Genomic DNA, 15,541 nt, shown 5'->3' on the forward strand with positions numbered 1-15,541 from the left:
ACTTTCTAATTAACGCCGCTAACGAGCTGGCTAATGTGGGCTAGCAGCTACCAAGTGTGTGGATGCTTGTTGTACGTGTGAACGTAATAAAATCATAAAAGTGACTGGAGTTGTATCCGCCGTACATGTCCTGATAACCCTTCCAGAGGGGAGTTTATTAAACTATAGCAGGTAGCTTGATAAAATTCTGGACAATGAGGTCACGCACTGTAGCACGAACATTCCGTGCAATACACATCCATTACAAAGTCATAATTTCTACAAAAATGATCATGGTCATTGAACAGTGATTGATCAAAAACTATTACCTATCAAAACGAGGATTAATACACCAATACGCAAGGCTTGTGTCTACAGGTCACAAGTAGCCATCAATAATACAAAGACATAAAGAAAGTTATTTATTTACAAAAGTGAAACAAATGAAAAGTAAGTGAATGATTGCTTTGGAGTAGACCAAGGCCAAGATAACAAACAAAATAATCTTACCTTGAAATTAATACAATAACATAATAAACCCAAACACTTACCTCCCTAACTAAATAAACAGGAGATAAGAAGATAACAAAAATTGTTAGTCCACCCCTACTGCTCAGTGAACACTAAAAGAACTGATAACCAACACATGAATAAATGCTGTGGTGGGAGATGATGGATAGCCTGCTGCCAGCCCTAGCCGGCCATCTTGGCTGCTTCTTATATAGGCGATAGTTCCCTGATGCAGCCAATCAGGATCCAGGGCCAGACCTCTCGCATCAATCACCTCATGGGGACAGCACATACCTGAAACAACGCAAATTACAACAAAGCAGCAAAACAAACTCATGGACCTTACGACCATAGTCGTAACAATGCACTGAGCACATGTTCTCTACTTCTGTCTTGCACAAAGCCCATATGTTCCTAAATTCTACTTTCTTTTCTCTGTTGCTATGATCTCATTAACCTGCCCAGTCTTCATGGCCAGCAATTATCCGCTCCCACCTGAATAAACAACAACCTGCATTCCCTTTACATTTTCAAACTGTCACGTAACATCATCAATTACAGCTTGTATTTGTATCATCACCACTGCTGCCTTCAGGTTTGCGCTGGAGGTTTCAGGCCAACTTTCAATTCAATTCAGTTCAATTCAGTTTTATTTATATAGCGCCAATAACAATACAAATCGTCTCAAGACGCTTCACAAAAGATAACAAAGTGGAACAAAGTTTTTTTCAGACTGGATTTTTTAAGCTGTCTAGAGTAATAGTTTGTATTTGTTATTGACACTATATAAATAAAATTGGATTATTTCTCTTAGTCTGTTCCAAATAGTCTGAAGGTTGGCTTGGGGGTTACCAACAAGAACAGCACGGATCCATTTAACAATGGGTGTCCCTGTATTACATTGAGGGATGAAGACATGCTCTGGTGCGTCATCAAATTTTGTGAAACCAGTAGTCAGTAACCCTCTACATGGTCTCTCTAGAACTTGGGGGGATGACATCAGAATAAGAACTCCATCTGACAATGTTTTCAGCATGGATTCTTCACATTGTAATGTCTCAGTTGTGATTCTATCTATCTATCTTGCACAATCACAACACTCCAAACAAACACCAAGAGTGTTTGATGTGATGTTAGCTGCTATGTATGGTGTCCAACACGGGCCAAACAGATGGCAATGACCAAATACGTCTCAATTCGAGAAAACAGCTTCAAGTAGCTGCTCACTTCAGGTTTGGAGAATTTCCGTTTGTAGTGAACGGTAATGCATGTTTTTCGTTTGCAGACTGTTTCTTGGTTTGCAGGTCGTTTCAAGGTTTGCATCGTTTCTCTATTTGCACCGCGTTTCATGATGAAACGCACGGGTCTTTGTTTTTTGCAGCACGTTTTTTCGTTTGCACCACGTTCCTCTTTTGTACTTCGTTTAGACTTGTGTTTGAGTTTGTGATTTTGCATCGTTTCTGTACTTGAAGCTGTTGTCCTCGAATTGAGACGTATTTGGTCGTTGCCGTCCGTTTGGCCCATGTCGGCCACCGTAGCTATGTGATGCTGTACGTATCAAGAGAAATTAGACACAACCAAAAAATACAAGATACTGGAGAAACTTTTACCATGTATCTCATCGGACACTTCCCATTTTCCACAATGCACAGCGTAAAAAACAAAGGCCAAAATGCGCCAAAATGTGAAGAATTTCTCTTGTAATATGATTAACTGACTCAAACAATGATCAGTACATTAACTTTCATACTAACTTAAATCAAGGATTTTGTATTCACATACATACATCCTTGTTTTATCAAAGTGTATTAGTGTATTTACATTCAGTGATGAAGAAGAGGTACATTAAGCTCTTTGAGATGTATAGTGTTATTTACATGTGTAGGTGACCGGCAGTGCTACTATGAAGGTGAACCGATGTCTCCCAGCCTCCTTAGCAGTCCATCAAATGTCTCCATGTTCTGTGATTTCTCCTCCAGCAGCTCATAACGCAAACTGGAGATGTCTTGCTTGATCTCTTTCAGCTCACCTGGATAAAAAAAAAATAATAATAAAAAAAAAAATACTTATTTAAACTTTATGTTGTGATTATTTCAGAATAGACAGAACAATACACAGCAAATTCACTTCCAGTGTCTTTTTGATTTTACCTTCAGTGATCTCGTCACTCTCTCTGTCAGCCTGGGCTTTAATGATGTAACGTTTTATCAATCGCTTCATGATCTTCTGCAATCAGTAAAGAAAAAGAAAGAAATTCTTTCAAATTAATAATTAATACCATTTAAGGAATACTATACTGTAGATTATAGTATTATCTCACACACTCACCTGATATCTGGTTGGACTAGTAGAATATCCAGAATTTTTGCTCACACCAATCTGGAAGATTGAAATTATCTTAATCAGCTGAACTGAGTTGTGACTTTTCTCACAGATCATGAAATTGATTTCTCTGGGTGTTATTCCAAGTGGGAACATACAATACACAAAAAAGAAGGTTAATGAAGCAGTCAAAATGGCCATTACGATTGCCAAGCTAAACTACAAGAACAAAGTGGAACAAAGTTTTTTTCATGGAAACCTCTGCTCAGCTTGGCAGGGCCTTAAGAGAATGGCAGTTGTGAACCTACCCATTAGCAACATACCAATAAACATCCCCAGCAGCACCCCCTTAACCGTTATGCCCTCCTCCAATTTACTACCCTCTGGACACCTTTGTGACAAAAACGTGCGCACATAAAGAAACTGCCATAAAATCCTCATACTTATTTTATTCTACTTTCTTTCATGAATCACTTAAACAGCTTCAGACATACTCAAAACTACCAAACTGCCATTCCAGTATAAAACCATGCATTCTGTGATGTCTGTGAAAAGGTCTCTCTCATCCACAGAGATGTTGTCCTCTGGATTGAACAGGAGTGGGACAGAGAATGGACAGAAATAAACGGGCAAATCTGATCCATCCATCCCATGTAGAGATGTTGTGCTACATTCAGGCACATGTTGTGGTCCGTGGCATCAAGCCAGTGGTACCTGAATGCAGCGCAGGGTCTCTACATGAGATGGAGCCCAGACTTGTCCATTCTGTGCTGTCCACTCACTGTTAGGATGGGCAAGATCCACAGCATCAGAGGAACAGTTCAGAAGAAGGGTCAGAGACACTCTCAGAAGTGAAGGACACCAGTGATCTCCCCCTGAAGCTTGTGTCTTATTCAGACGAGTCTAGATAAAGGCTGCTTGACCATTTCTAAAACCTCCTCTCTAAAATACACACATGTACATCACATATCACATATAGCCTTTGTTTCCAGGTCATATGTTTGTTGTTGTTTTCAATGTTGTTGCAGTTTGCACAATAAATGTTCACAATGATGAAGATGTTGATTTAAAAGCTATTTCACCATAAAAGGTGGTAGAAATAAAAGAATTTCATGCAAAAACTTCAAATGAGGACATTCTTTATCAACAATGAAATGATCCGTTCATGCTAGACACTGTCTCTCTTGCACAAGCACACACACATAAACTCTGCGTCATATTTGGTGTTACCTGGTTGAGCTGGGTCTCCGAGTTCTCCTCACTATGTCCTTCCACAAATTGCAAGAGAAGGGCCTTCATGGCCATGGCCAGTCCCAGCATAGATTTTGGACTGGGGACAAGGTTAAAGGGCACAGGGAGCGTCCTTCCCTCCTCAAAGTAGGAGAACCAAAGCTTTGCCCTAGCAAACTTCCACTCAACGTCAGCATCATCCTAAAAAGGACACAAAAGAGGAGAGAGAAGAAAAACATGTATAGTTTGATCTAAATAAAAACACCTAGTAGCTTCCTTGATGGTGCTGAATGAGAAGATTGACACATCACTGTGTTTTAAATATGGAGGTAGATCAAGCAGGTTAGCTTAGCATGAAGACTGAAAGCAGTCAACCTGACTATCAAAAGGTAACAAAATCCACCTCTAGTGTTAGCCTACTCAGACCGCTAAAAAAGGAATGGACACATGCAAGCAGATGCATTGAAAAATGTCCTGGGTGCAACTATCCTCCAGGAAAGCAGGCTACTCACATATGCATCAAAGCTAATCAGCGATAGAGAGAGAAAAAAAAAAACTATGCACACATTGCGAATGAACTTTATGCAGTCCTTTACGAGTGTAAAAGATTCCATGAATACCTCTAAGGGCAACATGTAACTGTGAAATCTGACCACAAGTCACTAGCACTCATATCACACTGCCTACAGGGCATGATGCTTTTACTGCAAATATATAACCTAACCCTTATCAACGGACCAGGGGCCTCATTTATAAATCTGTGCATATAAAAGGTTCTTAATTCTGCAGTAGGAATCTAGGAAATCTAGAATGTGTGTTAGTACAAAAAAATCTGTATTTGTCATGGTTCTGTCTTCTATTTTGTGTCACGTTTTGTGTTTCCTGATTTATTTTGTCAAGTTTCTTGGTTTCCTGTTTCCAGTGCTTCCTTTTCTGTCTTGATGTTTGTTTGTATCGTGTTTTGTATTTCCTGTTTTATTTTGTTAAGTACTTGATTTCCTGTCTGTTGTGTTTTCTTGTGTGTGTTGATCGTTAATTGGTCTCACCTAGTTTGATTGGCCTGAACTGTTTCACCTGTATCTTGTCGTCGCTGAGCCCCCTTGTGCATATGTAGCCCTGCCTTTCGCTTTGTTCTCTGACATGTTGTAATGTTACTTACAAGTGTTACCTTCAGATGTTTTTTTTTTTCCTGGTGAGTGTGTTATGTTATTTCCTGTTGTGTTCCTTGTGTCCCCATTGTCCTGTGATTTTTGCCCTTTTACCTTGTTTTTGTTTCTTTTGTATTTTGGGTTTACCTGCCCTCTGCAGAGCCTTGTGTTTGCCCTTTGCTTTCATTAAATACTGGATAAGCTGGAGCCAGACTGCATCGAGCAATGCCGTTATGATTCTGTTTAGTGTCGACTGTGAAATAACGCATATGTCTCCAATCTCTTGCTAGCTGCCAAACATCCCAGAGTGGGCAGGAGCTGACCCGTGGCCCTAATAAGAATGATAAGAAACACGCAGTATAGCAACAGTTCAATTCGATTCAGTTTTATTCATATGGCGCCAATAACAAGACATTTTGTCTCAAGACGCTTTACAAAAACTGGCCTGCAAACTCCAGAGCAAGCCTAAGGGCAACAGGGCGACCCAGCTCATATGGAGGGACCCATCTGCCAAAGGCGAGCTGGGTAGAAACAGAGAGAAAAGAACAGGAGAAAAAGAAAAACAAACTTCTGTCATAGATACATATCAAGCTGAAGAAAACATGTAGGTAGGAGTGGACAACTGGAAGAGGACATGAAAGCTGAGGCAGATGTAGTTTATGGAGCTCCACGACACTGCAGGCCATGAAGACTGGGCTGGTTGATGAGGCCACAACAGTAGATGTAGCTTAGAACTCCACAGGTCAGATATTCAGCACTCCAGACCAGAGACCCTCACAAGAAGATGGAGGGGAGGGAGTGAGACACAGCGGTTAGTAATAGAAAATAAATTATAAGAGATGGAAAATAAATAAGATATTAGAGGACAGGAGCCAGAGAAGAGAGAGGAGAGGACATGTCCTCAGTGCATCGTCCCCCTGCAGCCTAGCAGCATAGCTAAGGAATGGTTAAGTCCAGCCTGACCTTAAATGTAGAGACGGTGTCTGCCTCCCAAACGCAAACTGGGAGCTGGCTCCACAGGAGAGGAGCCTGATAGCTGAAGGCTCTACCTCCCATTCTACTTTTAGAAACTCTAGGAACCACAAGTAGACCTGATGCACTTACAGATCGTAGTGATCTGTTACTGACCTCTGGTACTATGAGGTCTTTCAGATATGATGGAGCTAGGTCTTTCAATGTCTTGTATGTAAGGGGGAGGATTTTAAATTCAATTCTAGATTTTAAAGGGAGATTAAATGAAGATAAGCTAAAACTGGGATAGTATGATTTCTCTTGCTAATTCCTGTCAGTGCTCTTGCTTCAGCGTTTTGAATCAATTTCAGGCTTCAATCAAGGCTTTTTAAAGAGCTATTTGGACAGCCAGACAGTGATGAGTTACAATTATCCAGCCTGGAAGACACAAATGCATGAGCTAGTTTTTTCGCATTGCTCTGAGAAAAGATGTTCCTAATTTTGACGATATTATGAAGGTAAAAGAAAGCAGTCCTGATCACCTGCTTTATGTGAGAATTAAAAGACATATCCTGGTCAAATATAACACCAAGGTTTTTCACAGTAGTACTGGAGCCACGGTAATGCCATGCAACGAAACCAGGTGATTAGATAATGAATCTCTGACATGTTTAGGGCAAAATACAATGACTTCTGTTTTGTCTGAGTTTAAAAGTAGAAAATTACATGTCATCCAAGCCTTTATGTCTTTAAGGCATACTTGGTGTGTAAACAGCTGATTAATTTCATCTGGTTTCATGGACAAATATAGCTGGGTATCATCTGCGCAGCAATGGAAGTTTATGCCATGCCCTCTAATAATATTGTCTAAGGGAAGCATGTATAATGTGAATTATACTGGTATACCTAGCACAGAACCCTGAGGAACTCCATAGTTCACTTTGGTATATATAGAAGAATTGTTGTTTACATGGACAAACTGGAACCTTTCTGATAGATATGATTCAAACCAGTCTGATGCAATTCCTGTAATCTTGATGACACTTTCAAGTCTCTGTAGTAGAATACTGTGATCAATAGTGTCAAATGCAGCACTGAGATCTAGCAGGACAAGTATAGAGACAAGTCCATCGTCTGAAGCCATGAGGAGATCATTGGCAACTTTAACCATAGCCGTTTCTGTACTATGATGAGCTCTAAAACCTGACTGAAACTCTTCAAACAAACCATTCTTGTTTAACTGATCAAACAACCTCTTAAACTTTAGAAATAAAAGGAAGGTTGGAAATTGGCTAGAACATCTCGGTCAAGAGTGGATTTTTTTCTTAAGTATATATATTATTTGGCATTTTAGTCTTTATTTGAAAGTTTAATGGGAAGATGGACAGGAAATGGGTAGGAACAACACACAGGAAAGGGCACCCGATGTGGGACTCTGAACAAGGGGAACCAGAAGAACAGCAACTTTCCCAGGGTTCAGGACATGAGCTAGATCACTCTAAACCTTGTTTCTGCTCAAGGTATGGATGTGCCATTAAGCCAAAGCAATTCCTGGATTTATAACTGACAATAACTTATAACTGCTTGTAAAGGATGTATGAAGAATACTATACTAAAAAAAAAATGTATGACAGAGTGTATGACAGAGATCAGCTGCTAGCGCTGACCATGTTCCCTGAACTGCCCGGACCAAGGCCTGAAATTTCTGCTGAACAAGAGAAGTGCTGGGGATGCCAGGAGCAGGTCGGCGGTTCTGTCTGTACCCATGGGTAATGTCAGGTCTTTGGCAGCAGAATGGATGGACTGTGTGCAGTTGATGGGACCCAGGGAATGTGTCATTGGAAGTACTTTGGAGACCGGGTTCATACCGACCACGATACGTCTGTGCCTGGCTTCAGGACTCTATGGGGTGACATACTCTGTTGGTGTTTACATCCCTCCCTCAGCGGACAAGGAAACACCATGCGACATGATCCATACCACTGTTGCTATGCAACTGGCCAAACAACTGCGTCACCTTGGCCTCTGTTTTGCCAACTTCTTTTGTACATTTGGTCATAATGCTAATTATGTAAATTTACTTGATCACACTGTTTATTTTATAGACAATTTATAGACAATAATTAGGGCCATGGGGCAACACACTGAGGCACTAAGAAATAGCTGCAATGGAAACTATTGTTATACTGCGTGTTCGTTCGTCTTCTGATTATTATTATTATTCTAGGGAGGCAATGCAACGCGTTGGCTCCTAGATTACTCTCCACCATACTTATTATTCCATTTCTTCTTCTGTAAAAACTTCGTCAACTTTGCTATCTTTTCTAACCGATTGACTGAACGGGATGGGAATAAACGACAAAAAAATGATGGAATTTTCCCATTGAAATGAATAGAGAAGCCTGAAAAGCACCTTCATTCTGAAATCAACTCACTCACTTTGGTGAAAGATTACTCAGCCATGCTTTGGAGTAGAAAAAAGGATTAAAAGTTTGTACGAGGCACGACGAAGTGTAGCTTTATTTTCCACGAAACTGCATTTCGATGCTGCTACGGTTTGGTCGCTGTCACAGTTTACAGTGAAATTTTGGATGCTGAATATGCTGAAAAATCTCATTTAACATGGGAGTCTATGGCCACACTAACTCGCACTCTAACTCAGTCTGCACAGAACTGAGGAGAGTTCTGTGTTTTCAATGAAAAAACAGATTTGAAAGTTCTCTGGGGGCCACATTTTTTGAGCTACAGAAATGAAAACTACATAAAAACATAGGAATGTTTGTTGGCTTTCCAATGGTGTCAGTCTGATTCCTGTAGGTCCCACAGTTCGGACTCCAGGCTCAACCAAGCGACATTTGTGTGTATGTCGGAGTTCTTTTCCATTTTCTGCGAAAAATAGGAGCGCATACTCTTCTCTCTCTCATCACAGCGGCCACAATTTTCACTGTACATGCATGGAGGAAACATTAAATCGAAGAGAACCCTTGGCTGATGCTCACAATGCATTCATTTTCCCTGTACGACCTGTCGTTGCCGGGATATAAGCATTTTTGGACTTCTCCAGTGCCTTCAGTACCATCCAGCCTCTGGTCCTCAAGGACAAACTGAGATGGGACTTGAATCACACCTGTTGGCTTGGATTACAGACTACCTGACAGGCAGACCTCAGTATATGTGACTGGGGGACCGCAGATCTGACACTGTGGTCAGCAACACAGGAGCACCGCAGGGAACCATGCTTTCTCCAGTCCTGTTCCCACTGTACAAGTTGGACTTTAGGTACAACTCAGAGCTCTGCCATGTACAGACGTTTGCTGACGACACGGCCATCCTCGATTGTATCAAGGGAGAAAAGGAGAAGGAGTACAGAGAACTACGACTCAAAACCACCTGCTCCTCAACACCTCCACTGATGGTGGTGGACTTTAGAAGAACCAGGGCACACCCGGAGCCTGTCCTCATCAAAGTAGACTACGTGGAGGTGGTACACACCTATAAATACTTGGGAGTGCAAATGGATGATAAAATGGAATGGACTGTCAACACAGATGCTCTGTGCAGGAAAGGACAGAGCTGTCTGTACTTCCTCTGAAGGCTGGTGTCCTCCAACATCTGTAAAAAGCTGCTACAGATCTTCTACCAGTCTGTGGTAGCAAGTGCCCTCCTGTACGCAGTAGTGTGCTGGGGGCCCAGCCTTAAAAAGAAGGATGCCTCACACTTGGACAAACTGGTGAGGAAGGCGGTCTCTGTCATTGACACAGAGCTCAACAGCCTGACATCTGTGGCAGAGTGACAGACATTGAACAGACTCTTAGCCATCATGGACAATCTAGACCATCCACTGCACAGTGACATTGACAGGCACAGGAAACAGGAACTTAATACTGGTTTTGTTTTCTCCAAACCGCCATGCCCCTTGTGTCCCACTCTTGTCAAGCTGCTGGAAAAGTGAATTTCTCAGAGATAAATAAAGTGCCTGCCTGCCGGCCTGCCTGCCGGCCAGCCGGCCAGCCAACCAGTCAATTACAGAGCGTGTGCCATTTATTCTCCTCACAAAACCTCACAAACACACAAGCAAAAATACAAGCAAAGGTATGAGCAAAGCACTGTCGTTCCTGTTGGCTGCATCAACAAGCACATAAGTCTATTTTACTTCCTTCATTTGAGCCTCTTAGGACTCAGTGGATCGATTTTATTTTTTAGCATGTGTGCGCCCAGCATTTCATGGAGGCGAGATGCCTGTAAACATCTTTGTTACAGTCCCTGTAACATTAGCACTACTAAAGTAGCTCAGTTACTGTTGCTAACATTTGTGTTGTTGAATAACATACAAGAGTAATTAATATCAGGAGACATACAACATAAACGCTAGATACACAGCCCCTGTACTTCTTAAAAAATTCTGTAAGTTATATGCAGTAGTTCTGATGGGTATGCTTCTGTGATACACAATCACATCTCCTGTCCCCCACTTCTTATCTGATATTACGTTGTTGTCTCAGTGTCACATGTATGAGTTAGATAAATGCATATTATTGTTATTAATAATTGATAATGATATCATTTTATGATATTTTTGGTGACCCAATGTCACCTAACAGAGTTGCCTCTATAAAAAGACAATAGAAACATATAACAAAACAAACAGAAACAAAAACAAACTAAATATTTACAATGTTTGTAAATAGAGTGCACATCCTGCTGCAGCTGCAGCAGAACTGCAGTCTGCAGTCTGCAGAGTCTGAACTTCTTCAGGAATCTCTCCTAATCTATGATAATAATAGATAATAGATAATAATCTGATTCAAACTGATAAGGTTGAATGATAGTGTGTCTACCAGCCATAGTAAAAAACATAAAATCCACCGAAAACATTAGCGCATGGTAATGCCAGCAAAAGCTGCATCCTCTCCCTGAGAGGGGTGTGGAGTAGGCATGGACAGCTCATTAGCAAGCATTTGTGAAATATTCCATTAAGAATCACTCTTAGGTCTTCAAGTGCAATTTCTTTTCGTACAGCCAGAGACAAAATACTAAACAAATTCTAAAACACCCATTAAAAACTATGATTGGTTCCATAAGTTCTTCAGAGACAGAAATGGCTAAAACAAGGAACCTAATGCAGGAAATACGCCTGAAAATACATATTCTGAGCCAGGAAGGATATAGCTGCTGCCAGATTGCCAAGAAGTGAAGGTGCAGTCCTTCAGTAGTTGAATACACTCTGCAGAAATACTGACGAACCAAAGATCTGGGCGTCTAAAGGTTTCTTCAGCAAGAAATGACCGTACCCAAACATTCAAATGACATCACAGGAGCTCCAACAGTAGTGGTCAAACCACTGGTCCTACAAGGCTGTCAAAAGATTCTGTAGTCAAATGAGTTCAGTTTCCAGATTAATCTTCCTCTTGTGAATGTGAGGGTATGCAGAAGACCAGACAAAGCATTATCTCCAGCATGTACAGTGCCTACTGTCAAAAATGGCAGAGGGAGTATCATGATTTGGGGATCCATGAGTGCTGCTGGTGACAAATATCGTCACATGCTCCCTTCCGCACATGCACTGTTCCGTTGAGGTCAAAACAGGATGTTTCAACAAGATAATGCCCCTTGTCACACATCCAGGGCAGTAGAACTTGGCTACAGGAGCACAGTATCCTGGAGCCCCATTAAAAAATCTGTGGGATATTATTAAAAGGTTTGTTTCAAAGTACAAACCAAAGAATTCAGAAAAATTAAAAGTGGTAATTCATGAAGAATGAAACGAGATTACCCCAAAACAGTGTGAAAGGGTCATGGGGAACATGCCTGGATTAGAGCTCTATTGCATGCTAATGGCAGGAGTACTAAATATTAATTTGATGATGTGATGGTTTATTTATTTTGCTCAGTTTCACATTATGTTATTTGTTGACTTTGATAGTGACAATGTTGAGAGGTGACATATTGAAATTGTCAAGAATTTAGTTTTGTTAAATAATATTTACAAAATAAATATAATTTGTATTTGTTTTTTCTGTCTAATCCAGTCTCACCTTTTGAAACACAAAAAAGATTTTTCCAGAAATACTTCATGATAATATATAAGATTGTGAAAAAGTTTAGGCAGCCTGTTCTCAGTAGAGCTCACTACGGTGACTTTTTGACACAGGAAAACTTGTACAGCAGTGTCTAGTCTGCCTCTCGAAACAGGCAAAATAATTACCTTAAAAATTCATCTGCAGTTCATGGCGTGCTTCGTTGTTTACTTAAAGTTAACTAAGTTGCTATCATAAAGGCACACTGAACTGTGTTTTTGACCCATCACTAATAATTAACTTTCTCTTATTTTATGACATGTAGCCTGCTGTTGTCATATATAAATCATGGACCATGTCTCTATTGTGCTGCCTAATAACATGCCCGTTTTTATATTATAGTCTTTTGTAGGGTAATGGTAGCCTATTGATTGACACAAACTTGTTTTTATATAAGAAACACTTGTATGAGGACTTTGACTTTTTATGAGCAGAGTCAGGCCTTTTGTTTTGTTTTCTTTTCTTTTCACACAGAGATAGTTGAGCTAGGCTCATTTTGATTGTAATTTGTCTATTTTATTTGGCACAAGCCCCACCGGTCCCTTTCTCCCACCACATTGTTTGAAACCTACATCTGTTGTGTACCTTTTCATTTAAATATTGTAAATAAATCTCTTTTCTTTAACTGCCTCCCATCATCTCTGAGTTTTTCTTTGTTGATTGTCAGCGTTACTGTTTCCAGATAAATGGAAACGTAACAATTGGGGGCTCGTCCGGGATCAACCTGTTTTACCTTCTGACAATCAATGAGAAATTACTTGTGGGGTTTTGTTTGGCATGTGACTGAAAATGAGTTTCCACTTACAAGACTTTGTTGACAATCCCTCATTTGAAAAGATTGATGTGTGTCACAAGGATGATTTATTGTGTATTGCAGTACACTTTGATATTCCTGTTCACAAAAATAGACTTAAGAGAGAAATCAAGAGGCAGATTCTAGAGAAATTGGTGGATTTAAATGTCCTGAGTCCAGTTCAGCCTGTGGCTGAGGTTGCGGCTGATGATGTCCTTTGTAATACAGCCAGTGTGTTGTCCCAGGGCAACGAGGAACCTGCTGCACTATCCACACCTCCTGCAGACCATGCTGGGGGAGCTGCACCAGCTACATTGCCTCGTTTTGACCCTTTCTCTCCTCCATACTAACAGGAGTTCAGTCAAAATTCCAAACTCAAGGTACGCTTAACTCGCCTTCAGCTGGAGGCCCAGGAAAAAGAGGCAGTGCGTAAGGCAGAGTGTGATCTCCGCCTACAAGAACGAAAGTTAGAAATTGAAACAGATAAAGAAATAAAACTAAAGCAACTTGAGGTAGAGGGTCTGAAAGTCTCTTCCAGTCCCTCATTGAACATGACTGACACACATTTTCATACAGTATCCACTAAGCAAGGTTTTGATGTGAGTAAAAATATTGCTTTGGTACCAGCATTTCGGCAGGCCGAAGTTTATTCCTATTTCAGTGCATTTGAACGTATAGCCTCAGCACTCGACTGGCCAAGAGACATGTGGCCTATCCTCCTCCAATGTAAACGGATAGGTAAAGCACAAGAGGTAGTGTCTGCTCTTTCCTTAGATGACAGTTTGCGATATGATGTATTAAAGGAGGCCATTTTGCGTGCTTATGAGCTCGTTCCTGAGGCCTATAGGCAAAAGTTTAGGAATCACAGGAAATTGAATGTTCAGACTTTTATAGAGTTTGCACGGGAGAAGTGCACCCTCTCTGATAAATGGTGTGCTGTCAGTGATGTTAAAAACAACTTTGAGATGCTTCGTCAACTAGTTCTGTTGGAAGATTTTAAAGGCTCTTTGCCTGAGAAGGTGGTAATGTTCTTGAATGAACAGAAAGTGTCTGCTGCTGTCCTTGCGGATGAGTTTGTGCTAACGCACAAGAATGTGTTTACATCTTCCCCTCAATCTGACAAACCTTCTGTTGTACGTTCCACCAGACCTCATTCTGGCCGTTTTGCCCCTGAAAAGGCCAAAGGGTACTTGTCCCCTACACAAGAGAACCGTGAGTGCTTCTATTGTCATAAAAGAGGCCATTTTGTAGCTGACTGCCTGCCGTTAAAACGGAAACAATTACCCTCAACTCCTAGGCAAAAGGATGTGTGTTTGATCAGAACGTTTCCAACACTTGTTACTGAAAAGTCTGAGGACATTAATGATGAACCTGACTCCTGTTTCAAACCCTTTATCTCAAAAGGTTTTGTCTCATTGACTGGAAATTCAAAAGACCATAAAATGATCGCCTTGCTGAGGGACTCAGCTGGTTCCCAGTCAGTCATCAAGGACGGTGTCTTACCTTTGTCATCTACTACCTCCTGCCAGTCCAGAGTTAAAGTACGTGGGGTCGGGTTAGTTAATGTGCTTGCTCCACTACACAGAATACATCTCCAGTGTCCTCTACTTAGTGGGTGGTTCGACGTAGCAGCTCTCCCCGACTTGCCCATGGCTGTTGTTGATTTCCTCCTTTGTAATGACATTGCTGGGGGAAAAGTGAGTTCAACTCCAGTGATAGTGGAGGTTCCTGATGCACTCAGCACTTCTTGTGACAACCAAGAATCTCTTGAAATTTTTCCAGCTTGTGTAGTCACCACAGCTCAGACAAAGAAATATGGAACGGGCCTGGCTGACTCCTTCTTTGTAGATCAGCCAGCTGGTACTGAAACTGAGTCTGAGAATCTGCCAGTGTTCCAAGCCAATCATGAGCAATTTGGTTTCTCAAGTACAGAGGCAGTGGAGCTGCCAGCCACGAGAGAGGAGTTTATGTCAGCCCGACAGAGTGATAAAACACCAAAAAACTGTTTGTCTTCTGTTCTTGGTATTGAAGAAGCAAAGGGGAAGAAAGTGGCCTACCTCGTGGACCATGGATTGCTGGTCTATACACATAACATACATTTACTCTATCTTGTACATTCCTGTCCTTGTACTGTTGCCACAGACAAAGGAAATGCCGGTGTAAACATTTAAAATAATATAAACAATGATATTTAAACTTTTGACTGCTTTCTTCAATTACTACATAACACAATACTAGTACTTTTACGTTCAGTACTTGAGTAGTAAATACTAAAATAAACCATTTGCAATACCTAAGTACAAAAACTTTTGCAAAATTTAGTACTTCCACATAATTGTGGTGCTTGAAGAACACTTCAGCTTTTACTCAACAGAGTACTTACTCAAGTCTTTTACTCAAGTCAAGTTATTAGACTGCTGTACATTGAAAAGGGTGCCGTTTTATATAGGTTATACATATCTGCAGCACACAGTATTGATAAGCATGTGTTTATATTCAGTTCTATTGTATTCTATTATTTGACATTAAAT

The 15,541-nt window shown here is 40.8% G+C and overlaps 1 protein-coding gene across 2 annotated transcripts in view; it reads right to left on the reverse strand.

Annotated features, from left to right (window-relative positions):
- Positions 1 to 388: 388 nt before the first annotated feature.
- The window catches only part of trpc6a (transient receptor potential cation channel, subfamily C, member 6a), a 69,023-nt gene continuing 53,870 nt past the window's right edge, over positions 389 to 15,541 (reverse strand). Inside the window, exons 11-15 of one of the 2 annotated variants that reach the window (XM_047607541.1) lie at positions 4,042 to 4,242; positions 2,818 to 2,868; positions 2,640 to 2,715; positions 2,367 to 2,518; positions 389 to 783 (exon numbers count right to left, since the gene is read on the reverse strand). In XM_047607541.1, the coding sequence (XP_047463497.1) occupies positions 2,391 to 2,518; positions 2,640 to 2,715; positions 2,818 to 2,868; positions 4,042 to 4,242 (456 nt within the window). In that variant the 3' untranslated portion in view covers positions 389 to 783; positions 2,367 to 2,390. Of the gene's footprint in view, positions 2,519 to 2,639; positions 2,716 to 2,817; positions 2,869 to 4,041; positions 4,243 to 15,541 lie in introns of both variants that reach the window. The other variant, XM_047607539.1, reaches the window with a different exon arrangement.

The sequence above is a fragment of the Mugil cephalus genome, chromosome 15 (assembly GCF_022458985.1).
Source record: "Mugil cephalus isolate CIBA_MC_2020 chromosome 15, CIBA_Mcephalus_1.1, whole genome shotgun sequence".
In the NCBI taxonomy this organism is placed as follows: domain Eukaryota; kingdom Metazoa; phylum Chordata; class Actinopteri; order Mugiliformes; family Mugilidae; genus Mugil; species Mugil cephalus.